The sequence below is a fragment of the Procambarus clarkii genome, chromosome 17 (assembly GCF_040958095.1).
Source record: "Procambarus clarkii isolate CNS0578487 chromosome 17, FALCON_Pclarkii_2.0, whole genome shotgun sequence".
In the NCBI taxonomy this organism is placed as follows: domain Eukaryota; kingdom Metazoa; phylum Arthropoda; class Malacostraca; order Decapoda; family Cambaridae; genus Procambarus; species Procambarus clarkii.
The window spans coordinates 6,458,969-6,478,118 of NC_091166.1; the positions used below are offsets into that span (position 1 = coordinate 6,458,969).

At 43.0% G+C, this 19,150-nt stretch overlaps 2 protein-coding genes across 2 annotated transcripts in view; both read right to left on the reverse strand.

Annotated features, from left to right (window-relative positions):
• The window catches only part of LOC138365565 (tripartite motif-containing protein 59-like), a 597,995-nt gene that overhangs the window by 295,423 nt on the left and 283,422 nt on the right, over positions 1-19,150 (reverse strand). The gene's annotated exons all lie outside the window — the stretch shown is intronic.
• Positions 5,955-18,884, reverse strand: LOC138365496 (thiol S-methyltransferase TMT1B-like). The gene is made up of 5 exons (XM_069325784.1): positions 18,735-18,884; positions 18,128-18,288; positions 13,000-13,134; positions 8,908-9,026; positions 5,955-6,489 (listed from the first exon to the last, which is right to left on the reverse strand). The coding sequence occupies exons 1-5, from the start codon at positions 18,812-18,814 to the stop codon at positions 6,229-6,231; spliced, it is 756 nt and encodes a 251-aa protein (XP_069181885.1). The 5' UTR covers positions 18,815-18,884; the 3' UTR covers positions 5,955-6,228.

A 19,150-nucleotide genomic window follows, 5' to 3' on the forward strand; every position in this document is an offset into this window, starting at 1 on the left:
AGGAATTCAAGAAAAATGTTTTGTAAATTGTATTTTTTATTTTGTAGGTAAAAATTTTAAATGAAATTAACATATTAACAGTGATCTAAGTAACCATGAACATATTGATATAATTTTATTCATTATAAATCCTTAACTGAATTTTCATTCGTGTGACATTTGTTATTTGAATGGATGGGTTTTGGTCTCTTTAAGTTCAGTAGAATGACCCACCAGTTATTCCGAGCAACGTTTGTTACAAATGATTCATGTTCCACTTGTAATAACTAATGTTTGTCAAGAGCAAGATTACCATCTAAAGAATGATGATTGTGGGAACCGACCTGTGAGATTTATATTTATTTAATTTATATGAATTTATATTTACGTTAATTTATATACTTCGATAGCAATTTGTATAATGATAAGTGGACTGTATTTCTGCAATAATCTCATAATCTCACAAATCGATCCTCTACACATTAGGGGGGTTTATTAAATTTATATATATGCAGCCAATCAAACTACAGTATTAGACTACATACATTGAAGAGGTTCCTTATCTTATTTGTACAGCAGGCCTTAGTCCACCAGGTATAACCAGGATGTAGACACCACATTTTCCCTCTTTGAGGTAGCTTCCATCACCCTGGTAACTGATGCACAAAGCATGCTTCCTCGTCTTGACCTGTCAAAGGAGCGCTAGCTGTGAAGCCAGAATCCTAGTATATGACAGGTATATCAGAGAAAACACTGTACATGGAACAATGAAGACCTGGCTTAATTACCTTTAGTATGAGGCGATCTCGTGCTCTAACTGGGTCACCCTACCCAATGACATTAATGGCCACTAATGATAGATAAATGGGTTTCGGTAGAACACTTAACTTGAATTTGTTGACAGCGTGTGATAATGGTACACCTTTGGTTTCCATAACACTTCGTCCAAGTAAAATTAACAGGAGCCGAATTGCTCCCTGCGCCTCTGGTCTCAGTAAAAACAATGGCTGCCCCTCCCTCACCCCTGATGCCTGGCTTACATTGTCCAGATGACAGAAAGTGATAGAAGGGTCACATTTACTTTACTTTAATATTGATAATTAAGTTAATTTATATGAGATGTTTTTATGATGGTAAAGTCCAAAGACTAATGTATTTAAGAATAATTCCCACCATAATAGGTGGTGGTTTATAATAGTATGTGGTAATGATATTCCGTTTTCTATAGACGGTAATTCCACTACAAGTTACGTTTTCTACGGGTAACTTGTTATACAATACAGCAGCAATTATTATCTGTCTGTATGATATTATTATGTGGTGTCGGATTTTCCGACATAATTCCCCAGGGGCTGCTCACGGGTCGACGTCCTATTTAGAACAGACGAACACCGATACTCGTCCTTCGAATTAATAGATTAATTTGATGTTAGCAGTTAGTAATCACACATTTGTGCGTCTGTTCGTACAGGACGGATGTCCCGTACTAGAGTTGCAGGGGTTAGAAGTCTAATGCAATTTCATTTCCCTGTTAACTCTTGAAAGGCTAATATTCAAGCCTAATTACATATTATTTAACCCAGAAGACTGAATGTGATCAAGTACTACAGTCAAGTATGATTCAGGGACTGCAGTGAGATCAGTGACATTAGATATAACTTGAAGTTTGTTCAGGTAACTGGTCACTGATATATAAACACTGAGGCCCATGGAATACATCTTGATTAAATAATAAAAGTATCAAATCAGTCATCAGCTTTATTGGGGTTTAATTTAGTTAATTGATTCAGAAGATTGAATAGCTCATCATTAAAGTAAAGTATGGTTCTGAGACTGCAGTGGGTTCAGTGACATTGGTCGCAGTGACATATAGCTGTTTAGGCTACTGTTCACTGATTTGCCACTGAGGCCTCATGAACTCATCTTCAGCTTCAAATGATGATACTAACATCAACCTCTGTTGGTATAGTCAGCTGTAATCTCCTTAGTATAATGCTACTGGAGAAATATAATCAGCTGACAAATTTAGATTTCTATTGGTATTGTTTATCTGCAGGCATAGGTCTCCTCAGGCTTGATACTGGGCCTGATAGTAATTTACCTCCTGCAGAGTTTAACATGGTTATACCCTGATATTTAGTAGGACTACCGATGAATCGATGGCAATAGCCTGTCCCTACAAGGAGACCGAAGTCGGTGAGGTGATCAGACTTAATATTATCTGCCAATTTTATTCCTCTATTTCTCAGGAATTTGGCTGTTGCTCTCAGACCTTGAACTTGTAGGTCTACTGGTATTTTGTCCACCACAATGGCTTGTACTCGACAGACGTACCTGCCTAAACGTACTAATGGTTGTACCACCTGGTAGACTTGAGGTCCTGCATCTGTTACAAACCCTGAGATGTTGAATGACATCTGGGCTACAGGCCTTAATTGTAGTTCATCTGCCAACTTTTTAGTGACAAATGTTCTCTGGGATCCTTGGTCAAACAACCCACGGGTATGGACCTTGGCCCTCTTATTCAGGATGGTAATTTGGGCAGTAGGCAAAGTTGTATTACCTTTAGACTTTGCCGATTGGACACTCTTTGTTTGTTGCACCTTGCAGTACTGTACTGTGGTGGGAATGCTATCTTCCACCTTGGGGTTTGGAGACGTTGTTTTGGTGTCTCTGCACAATGCTGCATGGTGCTGACCTTTGTTACACCTATTACAGGTGTGTAATTGGGTATCACAGTCGTTGATGTTATGTTTCCTGAGGCACCTCGTGCAATGTTGCAAATCTTTGAGTCGCTCAACACGGGCGTCACTATCAGGAAAATTAGGACAGTGGTACATTGAATGTTTCTCATTGCAGAACAAACATGTTCCATAGCTTCCAGTACCCTTTGGTGTCACGTTCTTGGATGACACAGTAACTATAGGCTTGGAGGGTCCCACTGCATATACACCCACACTGCCACTGTTCCACTTTGGTGTTGAATTATATTGTCTAGATTGATTTGGAGTACCTTTGGTACTCTGTGGTTTACTATTATTGGTTTCTGAGGGTTTACTTGGTGGTTTTAATTTGTCATGTGTTCGTAATTGATGAACTACTGACTTTAAACCTTCAGATATTTCATTCATGGATAAGATGCTTTTATTGTAATGAGCACTCATTTGTCTCAATATGTCCCTAGGTATTTTCTCCTGGACAATTATTTTCAAGACCCACTCAGCCCCGTTTGTATCTGCTGTCAGGCTAAGGGCATTGATCAATGATTCTACCTCCAGCTTGAAGACTTGGAGTGAATCAGCTGAAGCCTCCGGTGGGGGTAAATGCAACAGCTCATGAACTAAATGTGATGTTCTTACTTCTGGATCAGCATAATTATCCTTGAGGAGTTTTACTGCCAGATCATAGCCGTCATTAGTTAATCTCAGATGGGATACTACTGTTTTAGCCTCACCTGATAATTGGCCTTGCAAATAAGAGAATTTACTACTCTTTGGTAAAGATTGTTTTGAGTCTACAAGGTCAACGAATTTATTCCAAAATTCGTCCCAATCTTCCTCATCTTTTCCTGAGAAAGTGGGTAAATTAACTGGAGGGAGTCGAGCTTCTGCTTGACTCGTATTAGATGCAACTGTTGTTGTTGTTGCTGTTGTTGTTGCCTTGTTCTGGGCAATTAATTTGACATAAGGCTGTAACGTGGCCTGAGTGTGATCTTCATAATTCTCAAGATCAACCATAATGTCGTCTATTTCTGTTTCTGATAATTTGGTGTTGGCAAGTTCAGCCACATATGTTGCTATTTGGCATTTGATTTGCTCAAATTTACCTGCAGCTGCTTGATAATAGCTTTCCAGGTCAGCATAATCAACTGGTGATTGTTGTGACAAATCTTCACATTTCTTGATCTGTCTTGTTAAGTGGCCTTTAAGACCTGTAAGGGTTCTTCTCATTCTCCCTGCATTATCCATACTGGCTAGTTGGTGAAGCCTTGTGGGGCTTGTACTTGGGTCGCTCATAATACTGAACAAGCACTAATGGTAGCCTAGAGTAAAATTCTGCACTCACTAGGCAATAATCCTACCTCTACTAGAGGTTAGCACTTAAAATTAATACACATTATATATATATACAATCATACACACTAATGATTTGAGTGATAAACCAGTGTCACTGGAAGTACCTTTAGGTTAGCTCTTCTATATCACCCTAGGATGGTAGAGACACTAATTAATCACTCAAAGGTGTAATGATCATAAGTAAATTATTATATATACAACTCAACTCGAGTTGATAAAAATTACACCCAAAATAGGGTCTGCACCATTCATTAATGGTGTTAGGTTGTTCAACATAGTACAACTGACTATGGTAATAATGGGACTAGGATGAACGATAATAGGTCAACTAGTCAATGTTAATATCCTACCCTGTTGTGGGTTGGCAATTAGTAAATATTATACTGTGATCACTAGTGCAATATATATTAAATAATTCTCTATTTTGGAGAAATAATATACACAATTATTGATAATAGCCTCTTAATTAGCCTCTGTGAAACTTCTAATATTATCTAGAAGTATTAAATATTATTAGTGACCTCGCGAAATAAACTCCACAAAATTCGTAGATAATCTCTCGCGAGATTTAACACCACGAAATCCGTGAACAATCTCGCGACACAGCCACTAATTTGGGTGGTTTCAATATTAGTGCTGTCATTTCACAGAATAACACGCCACCAAATATCTGTGGGTGTGCATGAAACCGCTGACTAGGCTGATCTGAACTGAGCGGGGCTCGTGAACTCGTTCGAGGCAACGCCGCCGTCTTTGACTGCTGGCCTTTGTTTAAATCACACTGCACTAGTATATTTAATGAATCCACTGGTTAACTGGTTCATCCGGTACTAAGATGACCAAATGTGGGTTCAAAGGATCAAATAATCCGTCATCCGGTTCGAAGATGACCAAATAATGTGGGTACCGACCTGTGAGATTTATATTTATTTAATTTATATGAATTTATATTTACGTTAATTTATATACTTCAATAGCAATTTGTATAATGATAAGTGAACTGTATTTCTGCAATAATCTCATAATCTCACAAATCGATCCTCTACACATTAGGGGGGTTTATTAAATTTATATATATGCAGCCAATCAAACTACAGTATTAGACTACATACATTGAAGAGGTTCCTTATCTTATTTGTACAGCAGGCCTTAGTCCACCAGGTATAACCAGGATGTAGACACCACATTTTCCCTCTTTGAGGTAGCTTCCATCACCCTGGTAACTGATGCACAAAGCATGCTTCCTCGTCTTGACCTGTCAAAAGAGCGCTAGCTGTGAAGCCAGAATCCTAGTATATGACAGGTATATCAGAGAAAACACTGTACATGGAACAATGAAGACCTGGCTTAATTACCTTTAGTATGAGGCGATCTCGTGCTCTAACTGGGTCACCCAACCCAATGACATTAATGGCCACTAATGATAGATAAATGGGTTTCGGTAGAACACTTAACTTGAATTTGTTGACAGCGTGTGATAATGGTACACCTTTGGTTTCCATAACACTTCGTCCAAGTAAAATTAACAGGAGCCGAATTGCTCCCTGCGCCTCTGGTCTCAGTATAAACAATGGCTGCCCCTCCCTCATCCCTGACGCCTGGCTAACATTGTCCAGATGACAGAAAGTGATAGAAGGGTCACATTTACTCTACTTTAATATTGATAATTAAGTTAATTTATATGAGATGTTTTTATGATGGTAAAGTCCAAAGACTAATGTATTTAAGAATAATTCCCACCATAATAGGTGGTGGTTTATAATAGTATGTGGTAATGATATTCCGTTTTCTATTGACGGTAATTCCACTACAAGTTACATTTTCTACGGGTAACTTGTTATACAATACAGCAGCAATTATTATCTGTCTGTATGATGTTATTATGTGGTGTCGGATTTTCCGACAATGATTTGTTTGGATGATAAAGTCAGTTCACTTTCCTGTAGACTTTACACAAAGGACCCGGCTCAGTCAAGTAGTTGGCGATTTGTTCGAGTAGGGCTGTAGATAAAAGATGCCAACAAACTGTTTAGAGATTACCTAAATTATGAAATTTGATTATTAGAAACATTTTGTGCGACTCTGGTTTGCTGTATATCAGATACTTTCCCCCTTGTTCTTCTCTATTTCTTTCCACTCGTAATTATTTTTATTTGTCTACCTCATTCATTTATTATTTCTCTGCCACACCCTTGAGGCTTGGCTTAACCATCTGGAAGACAAAGTTGTCAATCGGGCTGTGGAAGCGTAGGGCCTGCACTTTGGAGAAACCTGCTTGTTGGATGGCTTCTAGCATGTCTCTTGTTAAGTAACAACCATCAAAGATGAAAGGCCATATCCCCGTTGATGACAGAAAAACCTGAATTTTCTGTCTAGTGGAATGTCGTTCTGTATCAAATTCCTTGATGTGTTCGTAGAAGTAATACTTTCCTCCCTGGAAGTAGATACAATATTACAATTATTTTGCAGGAGGTATCTCAAGGCCAGTTAGCTATTTTCAGCATATTGATCTTCACACTTTCATTACAATTTATATTTTATAATACCCCGTACATTAGTCTTTAAACAATATAATACTTTGAAATTAGATTTTCTTCTTAACATTCTTTCTTGATTAACCAAGATAAAATTAAAGATTACATTATTTCGATATTATACAATCTCTGTATGATATTTGCAAATACAGTATTACAAATTATAAAATAAATATTGCAATATTTCTGAGCAATTGCATTCAACTGCACCCTAAGATAAGACTACTGCAGCAAAGACTCGTATATATATATATTATATCTAACATTCACCTGAAACAGTACAGCACTCATGGCAGTGGCATGCCCCATGCCTTGTTGTTGTTGTTTTAGATTTAGCTTCTCAGAACGAAATATCCACGTTGCACTGGCTATAGTGAGCCCATGCTACATGGATATTTCGTTTATGATCCCCACGTACAAAATAGTAACAGGAATCGATAAAATTGATAGGGAAGAATTCCTGAGACCTGGAACTTCAAGAGCAAGAGGTCTCAGATTTAAACTAACTAAACAAAGCTGCCGAAGAAATATAAGAAAATTCACTTTCGCAAACAGAGTGGTAGACGGTTGGAACAAGTTTGGTGAAAAGGTGATGGAGGCCAAAAATGTCAGTAGTTTCAAAGCATTATATGACAAAGAGTGCTGGGAAGACGGGGCACCACGAGTGTAGGTTTTATCCTATAACTACACTTAGGTAATTACCTGTTGAAGCTGTCAGACAATATCATTTGGAGCTATCTGCACATACCTGTTCCTCAACCGACGATCTACCCACGCCTGTTAAAGCAGTGTCCATACCTGTTAAGCTGCTGTCTGCTCACTCCTGTTAGAGCTCTCTGCCCACAGCTGAAAAGTTGTTGTCCACTGTTGTATCTCTGCTGTCTGCTGTCGTCCAAATCGGCTATTTCCATGCTATAACTGATGTCCACAGCTGTTGCTCTTTCTACACATTTTCTGCTGTCTGACCACAGCTGTTGAAGCTTTCTGCCCACACCAGTCAATGCCGTCCCCACATACATTGTGTTGAGAAGTGCCTTACACCTACCATGAGATGTTCCACACCTGCTAAATCTCAGTTGATGTACCTGGCTATGTATCCAGATGACACTGCAATCCCAGCTTGGTGTAGATTGCAGGATAGCCTCACCTGACTATCCCTCCACCCACAGCGGCTGGAGGGTCTTCTTGGCCACTGCCACTGGTTGCCAGAGCTGTGGTGGTACCTCTGTCAATCTTACGGGCTCACCATAGCCCGTGCTACATGGAAATTTTTGTTCCGAGTAGCTAAATTTTAAACAGCAAAACAGCATACCTCTGTCAACCAAGTCTGTGTACAACTGTTGCCTGCCGACTTTTGATGAAACTTCAAGATGTGTGATGACATAGCTGTACTAATGCTATGTACCCATACCTGCTGTTATTCTACCGTGCTGTCACCTACTTCTGCTGTACATGTGTCCCCTGTTAGGAGTGATGTGAAGACTCCTAATGGTTGACTGTCTTCTCGTCAACCCAACAGGTGTGACCACCGCCTTGCATAGAATGTTGCCTTCACCGGCTACATTTGCAACTTGACAGTGTGTCTATATATAACCACAAGACCTTAAGTACTTTAGGAAATACTCACCTATTTGTATTCACCTAACTATGCTTACGGGGGCTGAGCTTTGGCTCTTTGGTCCTGCCTCTCAACTGTCAATCAACCGGTGTACAGATTCTGGAGCCTATTGGGCTGTTATCATATCTACATTTAAAACTGTATATGGAGTCTGCCACCACCACATCACTGTCTAATGCATTCCATCTGTTAACTACTCTGACATTAAATAAAATCTTTCTAATGCCTCTGTGGGTCATTTGGGTACTAAGTTTCCACATGTGTCCCCTTGTTCGTACTCCACTCAGGTTATATAGTTTGTCTTTGTCCACCCTGTCAACTTTCTTAAGTAGGGAAGTTGACTTCCTAGAAGTTGAAAACTTCCTAGCGTCAAATAGACGCTATGGGTCCAACAGAACAATGGTGTACATACTCGACTCCTAATCTAGAATCCTAGGTTCCATACACGAGCGGGGTAGAAATGATATACATTTCTCATCAAGTGAAGCCTCTGTTCACCTAGCAGTAAATAGGTACCAGGAGTTAGGCAATTATTGTGCATTGCGCCCTGGCAAAGATCAATGGTTGACCCATGGGGACCTTGATAAGTGTAAGTACAGGCTTCCTGTCCCTGACACCATGAAATAATGCAGTACATTATCTGGATAGGTATTTATAATTTAATATAGATTAAGATAACTATTGAAGACATTTTACTCACTGGAGCTAGTACACGGAGGATCTGCTGTATGACCTTCTTGATGTTCTCAACTGAGCAGAGAACAAGTGTGCTAACCACCACGTCAATGCTGTTGTCTGCAACCATGTCCATGTTCTCCGCTGTGGAAATTTTAAAGTGATTAAAATCTTCAATGTTTCATTAGAACTCTTCCAATGTGGTATATCACCCAACCACAAAGACTGGTTATACATTAAAATCTGTTGTAAAATTTGCATGACATCATCAGATATAGATTTTCCATGGAGGCCCTTTGATAGCTTTCTGGTGCTTATGCCCTGGTAACATTAAGGAGGTCTCGCAGGAGGTACGCACCAAGAGACGAAGTCGTAGAACCCAAAGGAACCTGGAAACAAACCCAGAGGAGAGCCGAACTCAAATCAAACTCGTACTGGGAAAGGGGATATGAAAACCCCGAACCCTGCAACAGCAAACCCTGCCCCCGAGGGCACTAAGGCCCAGGCAGGATTGAACAGCCCAAGCCGACTACCTCCTAGCCCCGGAGGCCTTAAACCCAGGGCTCTGGGCAAAGTCATCCTCCACCCTTGAAGAAAAAGCAGAGTCCAAGGGAAAGGCATCAAAGAATGGGGGTCTGCTAGGAAGACCCAGAAGCCTCGGCGGGTGGATCAGGCTCAAAGGCCTTTGTCTCCGCATCGAATGGGGCAGCCTCTGGAGGCCAAGTCTCATTCCCAAGTAAACCCTGCCCTAACTCCAAAACCCTTAGACATTTGGAGCCGGCAGCAGGGTTGTGGGGGGAAGGGGAGGAACAGTGCGAACCACACTCACTGGGAAAGGACTTGAGGGCGCGAACTGAACCAAGGTCAGTTGCCTACCCGTCATGGAGTGCGGGCCCTGGTGTGGCTGCTGAAGGGGCTTGAGTGACGTGCTTTGCTGAGGGGCCCCCAGGCTGTGTTGGCCTGCAGTATGGGGGTGCCTATGCCCCCTGTCGTTTGCCAGGACTCTATTGACCTGGAATTTTCCAGCAACGCTTCCTACCAGGCGATAGGAATGGTGATTCTGGACATGTTACGTGTTCCTGTGGAGGCCGTGTGTGTGGTGTGCAGCCGCTTGCTGGGAGGCGGACGATTGTGAAGTTCAGCTCCTCGGTGGTTTACCGTGATCTCGTAAGATGGGTGAACTTTCTCTCTTCCTGACAATGGTGGATCAGTGACTTTCTACGATCTTTGTAGCACGACGACGTATGTGGTGGTGCATGGGACGCCCTTCGAGTTCCCTGAGGACCTTCTCTGTCGGTACTTTGCCTGTTTTGGGCGAGTTCTTCATGTGTGGATGAACGCCGTCCCCATGTAGGACCATGTGGGACCCGCACTCTCGCCATGCGCCTCGGGGATCATATACCGTCCTTCATCATGCTGCTGGGTTTCCCTCTACCTGTGTTTCATGTGGGCCAGCCCCGGACGTATTTCAGGTGTGGCCTCCTGGGCCACCAGGCTGCGGGGTGTGAGGCGTGCTGGGTCACCCGTTAACCTCTTCCGAGAGGAGGATTTTCCCCCCGTTGTCCGCCCCGGGTCTGTCTCCACATGCTGGGATGTGTGTTGATTCCCTGCCGTCTGCTGCCCTGGTGTCGGATCCCGCGGCTCGCCTGGATGTAGATGTGGGTGTTGACGTGGGGGTTGGTGAGGCCCCGCCCCCTCCGCCGGCTTCCCCGCCTCGGTTGTTCCTGCTACAGCTGCCACCACCCATCCTGCCTCAGCCGCCCCTGCCTGCTACATCCCTGGATACGGTGTCTCCTGTCACTCTGGCTGTCCGCGAGGAGCTGTCTCCTATGGTATGTGGTCCGGAGCCCCTGGTTGTGGAAGCTGCGGTTCTCAGGGGTTGTGCTTTAAAAGCGTGCTCGCCAAAGGGTTCTGTTGTGGTGCAGGAAGATGGGAGTGTTGATGGGAGTGATTGCTCGGACGACCGGCAGCTTGTCTTGAAGCGATCGAGACGGGCTTGGAGTGTCTCCCCTTCATGGTGTGCCTTGGGAGGAGGTGGAGGAGTATGGTGCTCCGGCGTCCCCCGCCGTAGGTGACGGGGCTCTGAGTTGCTTCCTGTGCCTCCTGCTGTTGGATCCCCGCAATGGGTGGGGGGGGGGGGTTGCCCCTGATGATCTAGACCTCATCACGGTGCTGAGGAAGGATGTGTACCGGGGGCCTCGGCTCCTGTGCTCGGTGGCGGGGACAATGCTGCGCCTACGTCCCCTATGGTTCCTCCTCCTTTGTTGCCTAGATCTGGGGGGAGCCTTGTCACAGCTGCCAAAGACATGATCTGTGAGGGTCAGGTGTTGGGACTTTCTCAGGATGCCCGGGTGCTTCCGATCCCATGGTGCTCTTCCACTATCTGGGTGCAGCGGCAGAGTAAGTTTATTTATGGGGTGCCAGATATATATGCCTCGGCCATGGGCGCCGCCTAGTGGCCAGGTACCCGATGACATGCTGATTTGAGAAGCATACTGCTTACACTTTCTGGCACGGGAGTTCCAGGAAAAATATACGTAGACGTCATAAACACAAGCGTTATCACGCTTGTGTTTCACGCTTGTGTATCACGCGTTATCACGCTATCACAAACACGTTATCTCAAGATAACAACATACTGCCCTAAGGAGTGGCAAGTCTCCCAGCTCTAATGTCCACCTCTGTTTTTGTCGCTGCTCCTCTATCTACAGCTCATCGCGACCAGCACTTTTGAAACTTACCATTTTCAACATACGTGTGTCTCTTAACATCTGTACTGGTGCAGTAATCGCGAGGACAAACCCTTCATGCAAACTGCACCTACTATCAACAAAAAGAAGAACCAAGGTCAAAACAACTAATGCCCCCAAGTATGGGTCCCTAAAACCAAAACTGGGCAGCCCCAGTGTATTCAAGCGGGCGACCAACCTAGTGCATTGCAACAACAAAAACCTACCATGCAACGTGACAACCCCGCTTCACCCCTAAGAATTTCTGAGGAAGAATGGGTAAAGTGGAGAACGAATGGGGAACAAGTCTCGCACAACTCCGAGTCGAAGGTGTCACTGACTCAACAAACAGCATGACAGAGGCAAAACAGATGATCGTCACCCTGAGACAAGGGCAACGAACAACCTTCATTCTCACACACAGCGAGAGGGGACTCTGAAGACATATCCATATTAACACTGAGCCCCCAAGGGGTTTACCAGGACCCGCAGGGGGGGGTGTGTCCCCATGAGAAGTCCAGGCACTGGTTCTGCAAAAGCCGGTTGATCCCCCATCTATTACTGGGCAAACTAACCCCCTGTGACCTCCCCCCTCGATGGGGAGGGGGTGAATGAGCACCGTGTCGGTTTGATGACGTTTTGCTTGTTGCATTGTTTTTCTTCGGGAGAGTTCTTTGGCTCTGTTCGGCTTTGGGATGCAATATTCTACCAGTTGGGGTTTGTTTTGGGATGCTTACCTTATTGGGTGCCTTACCCCCGTCGATGGCAGACGTGAATATACTCTCAAAGAGTGGAGTTTTCATAGGCTGTTGCTCCCTGCGCCTCTCTCTGAGGAAGCCAGGTTTTGGCTCATGGTTCCCGGTAGGCAAGAACTCCATGTGATTAATGCCCCAGACTAATATAGCATATATCAGTCCAATAGCAAACAAACACAGAAACCTAGTTATATGCACCTGGCTCGGCTCCAATAACACTATATTACTGTACTGGCGAGTGTTTATCCATGCCTTGCCTACAGTATCTGCGAATTTTGCACTCAAAGACTACCTCATATAGAATTAGAGTACTGAACACATCAGTAATTAAAACATCAATAAACTCCAACTATAGACAGCATGCAGCACCTTTGTTTAAATCCTTCAACATGTTAAATATAAAAAGCTAAAAATATATAAAAATATATATATATAAAAACACGTTATCATGTATACGTTTCACATAGTATATAACCTGGCATTTTTGTAGCAGAGTCAGAGCATATTAGTTTAAGGACTCGTGAGGTTTGAAAATGTATAGCACAAAGAAAAATTTAACAGAGACGGAAACACTTTTTTTTTTAGTGCAAGTAAATTCAATGCACACAAAGCATTATACAAGACTAGATTTACCAGTGGAGACAATGATTTCTTCAGAGCGTATGTTGGGGAACTTTTTCCTGTTGTTGTCATAGTAGGCCTTGAAGTGTGGGTTGGGGTCCACCACAACCAGACGAGCCCCCTCAGGATAGTAAGCAAAGTTCGTCCCTGGCAATTACAAATCACATTAGCTATGAATGTTTACAATACAGTATCGATAAGCAGAAACATTTAATAAATTAGCAAATTGTTGGAATGTAAAGAAATTGTAATGAATGTAATGTAAATTAGTGATACAGAACTATGAATGTAAGTGAATGTGAATTAGTGATACAGAACTCTGAATGTAAATGAATGGGAATTAGTGATGCAGAAGTCTGAATTAAAAACACTGTAATAGTGAACGTAAATAAAACTGACATAAAACATAAGAATACAAAAATACGTACAAGGTATATTTATGCAAGGAGAGGTTCTGAAACTAACACCGAACACTTTGGTTGAGAGACTATGCCACATCTTCAAAGGACATTAATTGCGTGAAAAGCAATTGTGTGTTTACCAACATGGTTCCCAATACTGTATAGAGCAGCTTGGTTATAAATATTACTTCTATCATCAACAGATGGCATTGAAGGCCAAATGAGCTACTGAAAAATATTTTTTGGTCCCCATAAAAGGGTAGTGGATGATAGTACATTTATTTGGAAAAAAAGAATGCAAACTTTATAAATATTGCTTTGCCACTCATAATAAGTTACTTTGGTTTATTCCAGAGTTCTATAAGCTATATATGAGTATCTGGTTAATTTGAATCCAGCTATTATTGTTTGGCCAGTAGTTTATGCATTGCATGACCCCACTCATTGTCTGGTCTGTTATAACTCTTTGGATAAATATATTTTCTTTATCCTTTACATCTCAAAACACTGTGAAACATCTTAATTTAATAAATTTGTATTTATTAATATACTTACAGTATATAAAACCTTTATACCTTTGTTGATGACAACATCCCCCCAATATGGGTTTCTGTTGTCATGGACAGGAAGCCTGGTAGGCCTAAGGTGGTGCCGTAAGGAAAGCGATTTGCCTTCCCCATAAAGCAAGTTAGAATAGTCAACTAACTCATAATTTACTGCTAGGTGAACACCACCAACAGGTATAAAGAGAGGTTTCACTCTGCCCATGAATAAAACTCCAGATCAATTGGCTCTTGACCAACTAGGCTGTTTCATTAAAATTTAAAAATATTTGGTGCTGTTTAGAGAGGTAAGATAGTGCTAATCAGCCCACTTAAATAAATAAATGTTTATTCAGGTAAGGTACATACATACAAGAGATTTTTAAAAATTGAAAGATTTATAGATAGAGCTAGTACATACAATGCCTAAAGCCACTATTACGCAAAGCGTTTCGGGCAGGAAAAACATTAATGACTAAAACTTAATACTAATTAAGTATAAAGAATAAAATGTGTTGAGAACAAATAAAAATAAAGATAAAAAAGGGGGGAACATGGCTGAAAAAGCAGCACAAATACAATTTGGTCGACAAACAGCGTTGTTTAAAAAAACATACATGGGTTGACAATAGAGGGGTAAAGTAGGTTACAGGGAATTTATTAGGTAGTGCTTCGTTTTTATCTTAAACTGGTTGAGAGAGGTACAGTCTTTAACATGGTTGGGAAGGTCATTCCACATTCTGGGTCCCTTAATTTGTAGAGCATTTCTAGTTTGATTAAGTCGTACTCTTGGAATATAAAAACTGTATTTGTTTCTGGTGTGGTGCTCATGGGTTCTGTTACAACCTTCAATGAAGCTTTTGAGGTCAGGCTTGGCATTACAGTTCAGTGTTTTATATATGTATAATACACATGAGAGAATGTGCAGTGACTTAATATCTAACATATTCAGAGATTTGAGCAGGGGTACCGAGTGATGTCTGGGGCCAGAGTTGGATATTGTCATAATAGCAGCTTTGTGTTGAGTAATTAGAAGACGTAAATGATTTTGGGTAGTAGAACCCCAAGCACAAATACCATAGTTGAGATATGGATAGATGAGGGAGTAATAGAGAGTCACCAGGGCAGGGCGGGGTACATAATATCTGATCTTAGAAAGAATACCAACTTCTTTTGCTGTGCTGAATGAACCATGAGACTGAGCCCGTTTAACCCTTAAACTGCTAAGTCATTTAAGTTGTACATCCAGGTATATATAAGAAAAATATTGACAATCCTTAATGATCAATCACATGTAGAAATCTGAGCAGAGGAGGAAATTGCAGAACCTGTAGTGAATGAAGCAGTGTAAGGGTTTAGCAAGCCTGGAAGGCACAGCTACTTCAACAAAATTGTGTAAATCTGCCACATGTGCCTTATGAACAGGACAACCTTTGTACTTCACATTCTTATTACTATTTTATGGAAATCAACAGTTTTTCTCAGGTGCTGGTAATTGTCACACTTTTAATTTAAGGGCATGACCAGTTCCTCAGGCATAGCTTCTAAAATACTGTACCTTTCAATATAATAACTATAACTGTACAAGGAAAATGGGACCATCAGAAGTTCCACTACATATTCTCAATTATTTTATGGGTGTAGCAGTGCAGTCTGATTTTGGGATGGTCAGATTATGTAGCACAATTTGGGGAGGGAGGATGTAGGGGGTGAGCTTGTACAATCAGCTTGTGGGAGGTGAGCTTATACAGCCTTGCTGTGGGAGGTGAGTTTGTACAGTCTGGCTGTGGGAGGTGAGGTTATACAGCCTTGCTGTGGGAGGTGAGGTTATACAGTCTGGCTGTGGGAGGTGAGGTTATACAGTCTGGCTGTGGGAGGTGAGCTTGTACAGTCTGGCTGTGGGAGGTGAGCTTGTACAGCCTTGCTGTGGGAGGTGAGGTTATACAGTCTGGCTGTGGGAGGTGAGCTTGTACAGACTTGCTGTGGGAGGTGAGGTTATACAGTCTGGCTGTGGGAGGTGAGGTTATACAGTCTGGCTGTGGGAGGTGAGGTTATACAGTCTGGCTGTGGGAGGTGAGGTTATACAGTCTGGCTGTGGGAGGTGAGCTTGTACAGTCTGGCTGTGGGAGGTGAGCTTGTACAGTCTGGCTGTGGGAGGTGAGCTTGTACAGTCTGGCTGTGGGAGGTGAGCTTGTACAGTCTGGCTGTGGGAGGTGAGGTTATACAGTCTGGCTGTGGGAGGTGAGCTTGTACAGTCTGGCTGTGGGAGGTGAGCTTGTACAGCCTTGCTGTGGGAGGTGAGGTTATACAGTCTGGCTGTGGGAGGTGAGCTTGTACAGACTTGCTGTGGGAGGTGAGGTTATACAGTCTGGCTGTGGGAGGTGAGGTTATACAGTCTGGCTGTGGGAGGTGAGGTTATACAGTCTGGCTGTGGGAGGTGAGGTTATACAGTCTGGCTGTGGGAGGTGAGCTTGTACAGTCTGGCTGTGGGAGGTGAGCTTGTACAGTCTGGCTGTGGGAGGTGAGCTTGTACAGTCTGGCTGTGGGAGGTGAGCTTGTACAGTCTGGCTGTGGGAGGTGAGGTTATACAGTCTGGCTGTGGGAGGTGAGGTTATACAGTCTGGCTGTGGGAGGTGAGGTTATACAGTCTGGCTGTGGGAGGTGAGCTTGTACAGTCTGGCTGTGGGAGGTAAGCTTCTACAATCTGGCTGTGGGAGGTGAGCTTGTACAGTCTGGCTGTGGGAGGTGAGCTTGTACAGTCTGGCTGTGGGAGGTGAGGTTATACAGTCTGGCTGTGGGAGGTGAGGTTATACAGTCTGGCTGTGGGAGGTGAGGTTATACAGTCTGGCTGTGGGAGGTGAGGTTATACAGTCTGGCTGTGGGAGGTGAGGTTATACAGTCTGGCTGTGGGAGGTGAGCTTATACAGTCTGGCTGTGGGAGGTGAGGTTATACAGTCTGGCTGTGGGAGGTGAGGTTATACAGTCTGGCTGTGGGAGGTGAGGTTATACAGTCTGGCTGTGGGAGGTGAGGTTATACAGTCTGGCTGTGGGAGGTGAGGTTATACAGTCTGGCTGTGGGAGGTGAGGTTATACAGTCTGGCTGTGGGAGGTGAGGTTATACAGTCTGGCTGTGGGAGGTGAGCTTGTACAGTCTGGCTGTGGGAGGTGAGCTTGTACAGTCTGTCTGTGGGAGGTGAGGTTATACAGTCTGGCTGTGGGAGGTGAGCTTGTACAGTCTGGCTGTGGGAGGTGAGGTTATACAGTCTGGCTGTGGGAGGTGAGTTTGCCACACTGCAGAAATGCAGAATAGAGCCAGTGAAGAGCAGGAGTGCCATAGGCACAAACAGATCACTAAGAACATCAGAGGTCTACGGTTGTTCAATATGTCCTCCCAGCAAATACAAGAAGTATTACCGGAACAAAAGTGGGAAGTCTTCAAGAATAAACTGGACAAGAAGTGCCAGGTGATAATGAATATGTCTCTCCAAGGAACAGCCTGTTGGACCAAGCTCTGACCTGTCAAGCTTGGCCCCGGGCCGAGCAGGACAGGACCGGGCTTGGGAAGTAGAACCGCCAGACTCTTTCCAGGTATAAATGTGGCAACAATGCAACAATGAAGGTGTTGGCAGGGAATGTGGCAACAATGAAGGTGATGATAAGTGAGTGACAACACAGGTGATGACAATGGGTGTAGCAACAACAATGGTGATAATGATTAGTGTAGGCAACAATGAAAGTGATGATACTGAGTATGGCAATAATGAAGGGGATGAGTGTGGCAACAATGAAGGGGATGAGTGTGGCAATAATCAACGTGTTTCCAAGACCTTCCCAACGTCAGAAAATATAAATTCCCCAAACAGTCACCAATGTTAATTCCCAACGGGAAAAAAACAGAAGGTGAACTTCCGTTGATTCATTGTTCCATCAACGTCATATCCCCCGGGGGAAAGGCCCGAGCTTCATTGCACCATCACATGCAATCGTCGAGGAAGCTTCACCAACCAAAATCAGCCTCACAATTATGCCTGAAAACAAATCAGCAAAAAAAAAAAAAACTAGGCTTACCAGAAGGCTTTGATTGTATCTTAAATTGTATCTTTTGGTTTCGATTGTATCTTTTGTATCTAAAAGGGTACAAAAATAAGATAAAAATAGACTTGCAGCCGTCAATAGAGGCCGGGTGTTTGTGCTCACCTGTACCGACGCCAATTTCGAGGATCTTGATAGCATTATGCTTCCTGAGCTCTGGGTCGTGGGACACCACCGTGCTCAGCTTAGAGAACACGTCCTTCTTCATTTCTTCCACCTTTGCGTGCGAGTGCTGGGTGAAGTAGTTCATGAACGATGCGAAGTACCTGCGGACGACCAGAAGTGGTGGGTGGCGGTACTGCTGCCGGGAGGAGGAGGCACACACAGAAAGATGGGAAGTAAGGAGAGAAGAACTCAAGAGAGGAGAGGAGAAACAAAGAGTCTGGAAGGTGGTGGGGAGAGAGAGAGAGAGAACGCGAAATTGAGATATAGATAGAGAGGGGAAAGGGAGGGAGGGAGGTAGACATTAGCTCAGACATTGACACAAACAAGCAGGGTGGGTCGAGCATTCCTAGCCTCATTACCCACATGTACCTGCACTTAATCCTTGGTTAGAATAACCCTGTTAGACTAACACCTCCGGCAGGACTTCTGGGCCCGAAACAGCTGCTTTGTATCTCATGTATTGGCACAATTATGTGGTTTCATCTTCACCCAAATTTATATTCAGAACGAGATCAAGAACATCACATCCTTGTCAAGGTAAACTAACCTATGTCTTAAGTCGGGCCAAAATTTCTTGAGCACCCAGATCACCACCACAACACATAAAGCAGTCACTAAATAACTCATTATTCACGTTTTCTTTTGAACTTTTAAGTCCTACACTTAAATGAAATTAGGACGTGAGATGTCACGTAAATTTATCTGTTGGTTAAGGGGGCATATCATTCTAAATCGTTATAAATTAAAAGTTGTTCAATTTGCTTATAATTTTTTTTATGAAATGGTTATAGAAAGGGCTGCAACTGGTCCAAGTTTCACCATCACACCCTAAACAGAAAAGGAGAAAAAAAATACACAACGTATTATGCAACGAATGTTCAACATTCTCAAATAATCTCAGGGAACACATGTGTCAACTAAAATGTCTACTATGTGCTGTAGAAGCACAAACTCTTGTAATAG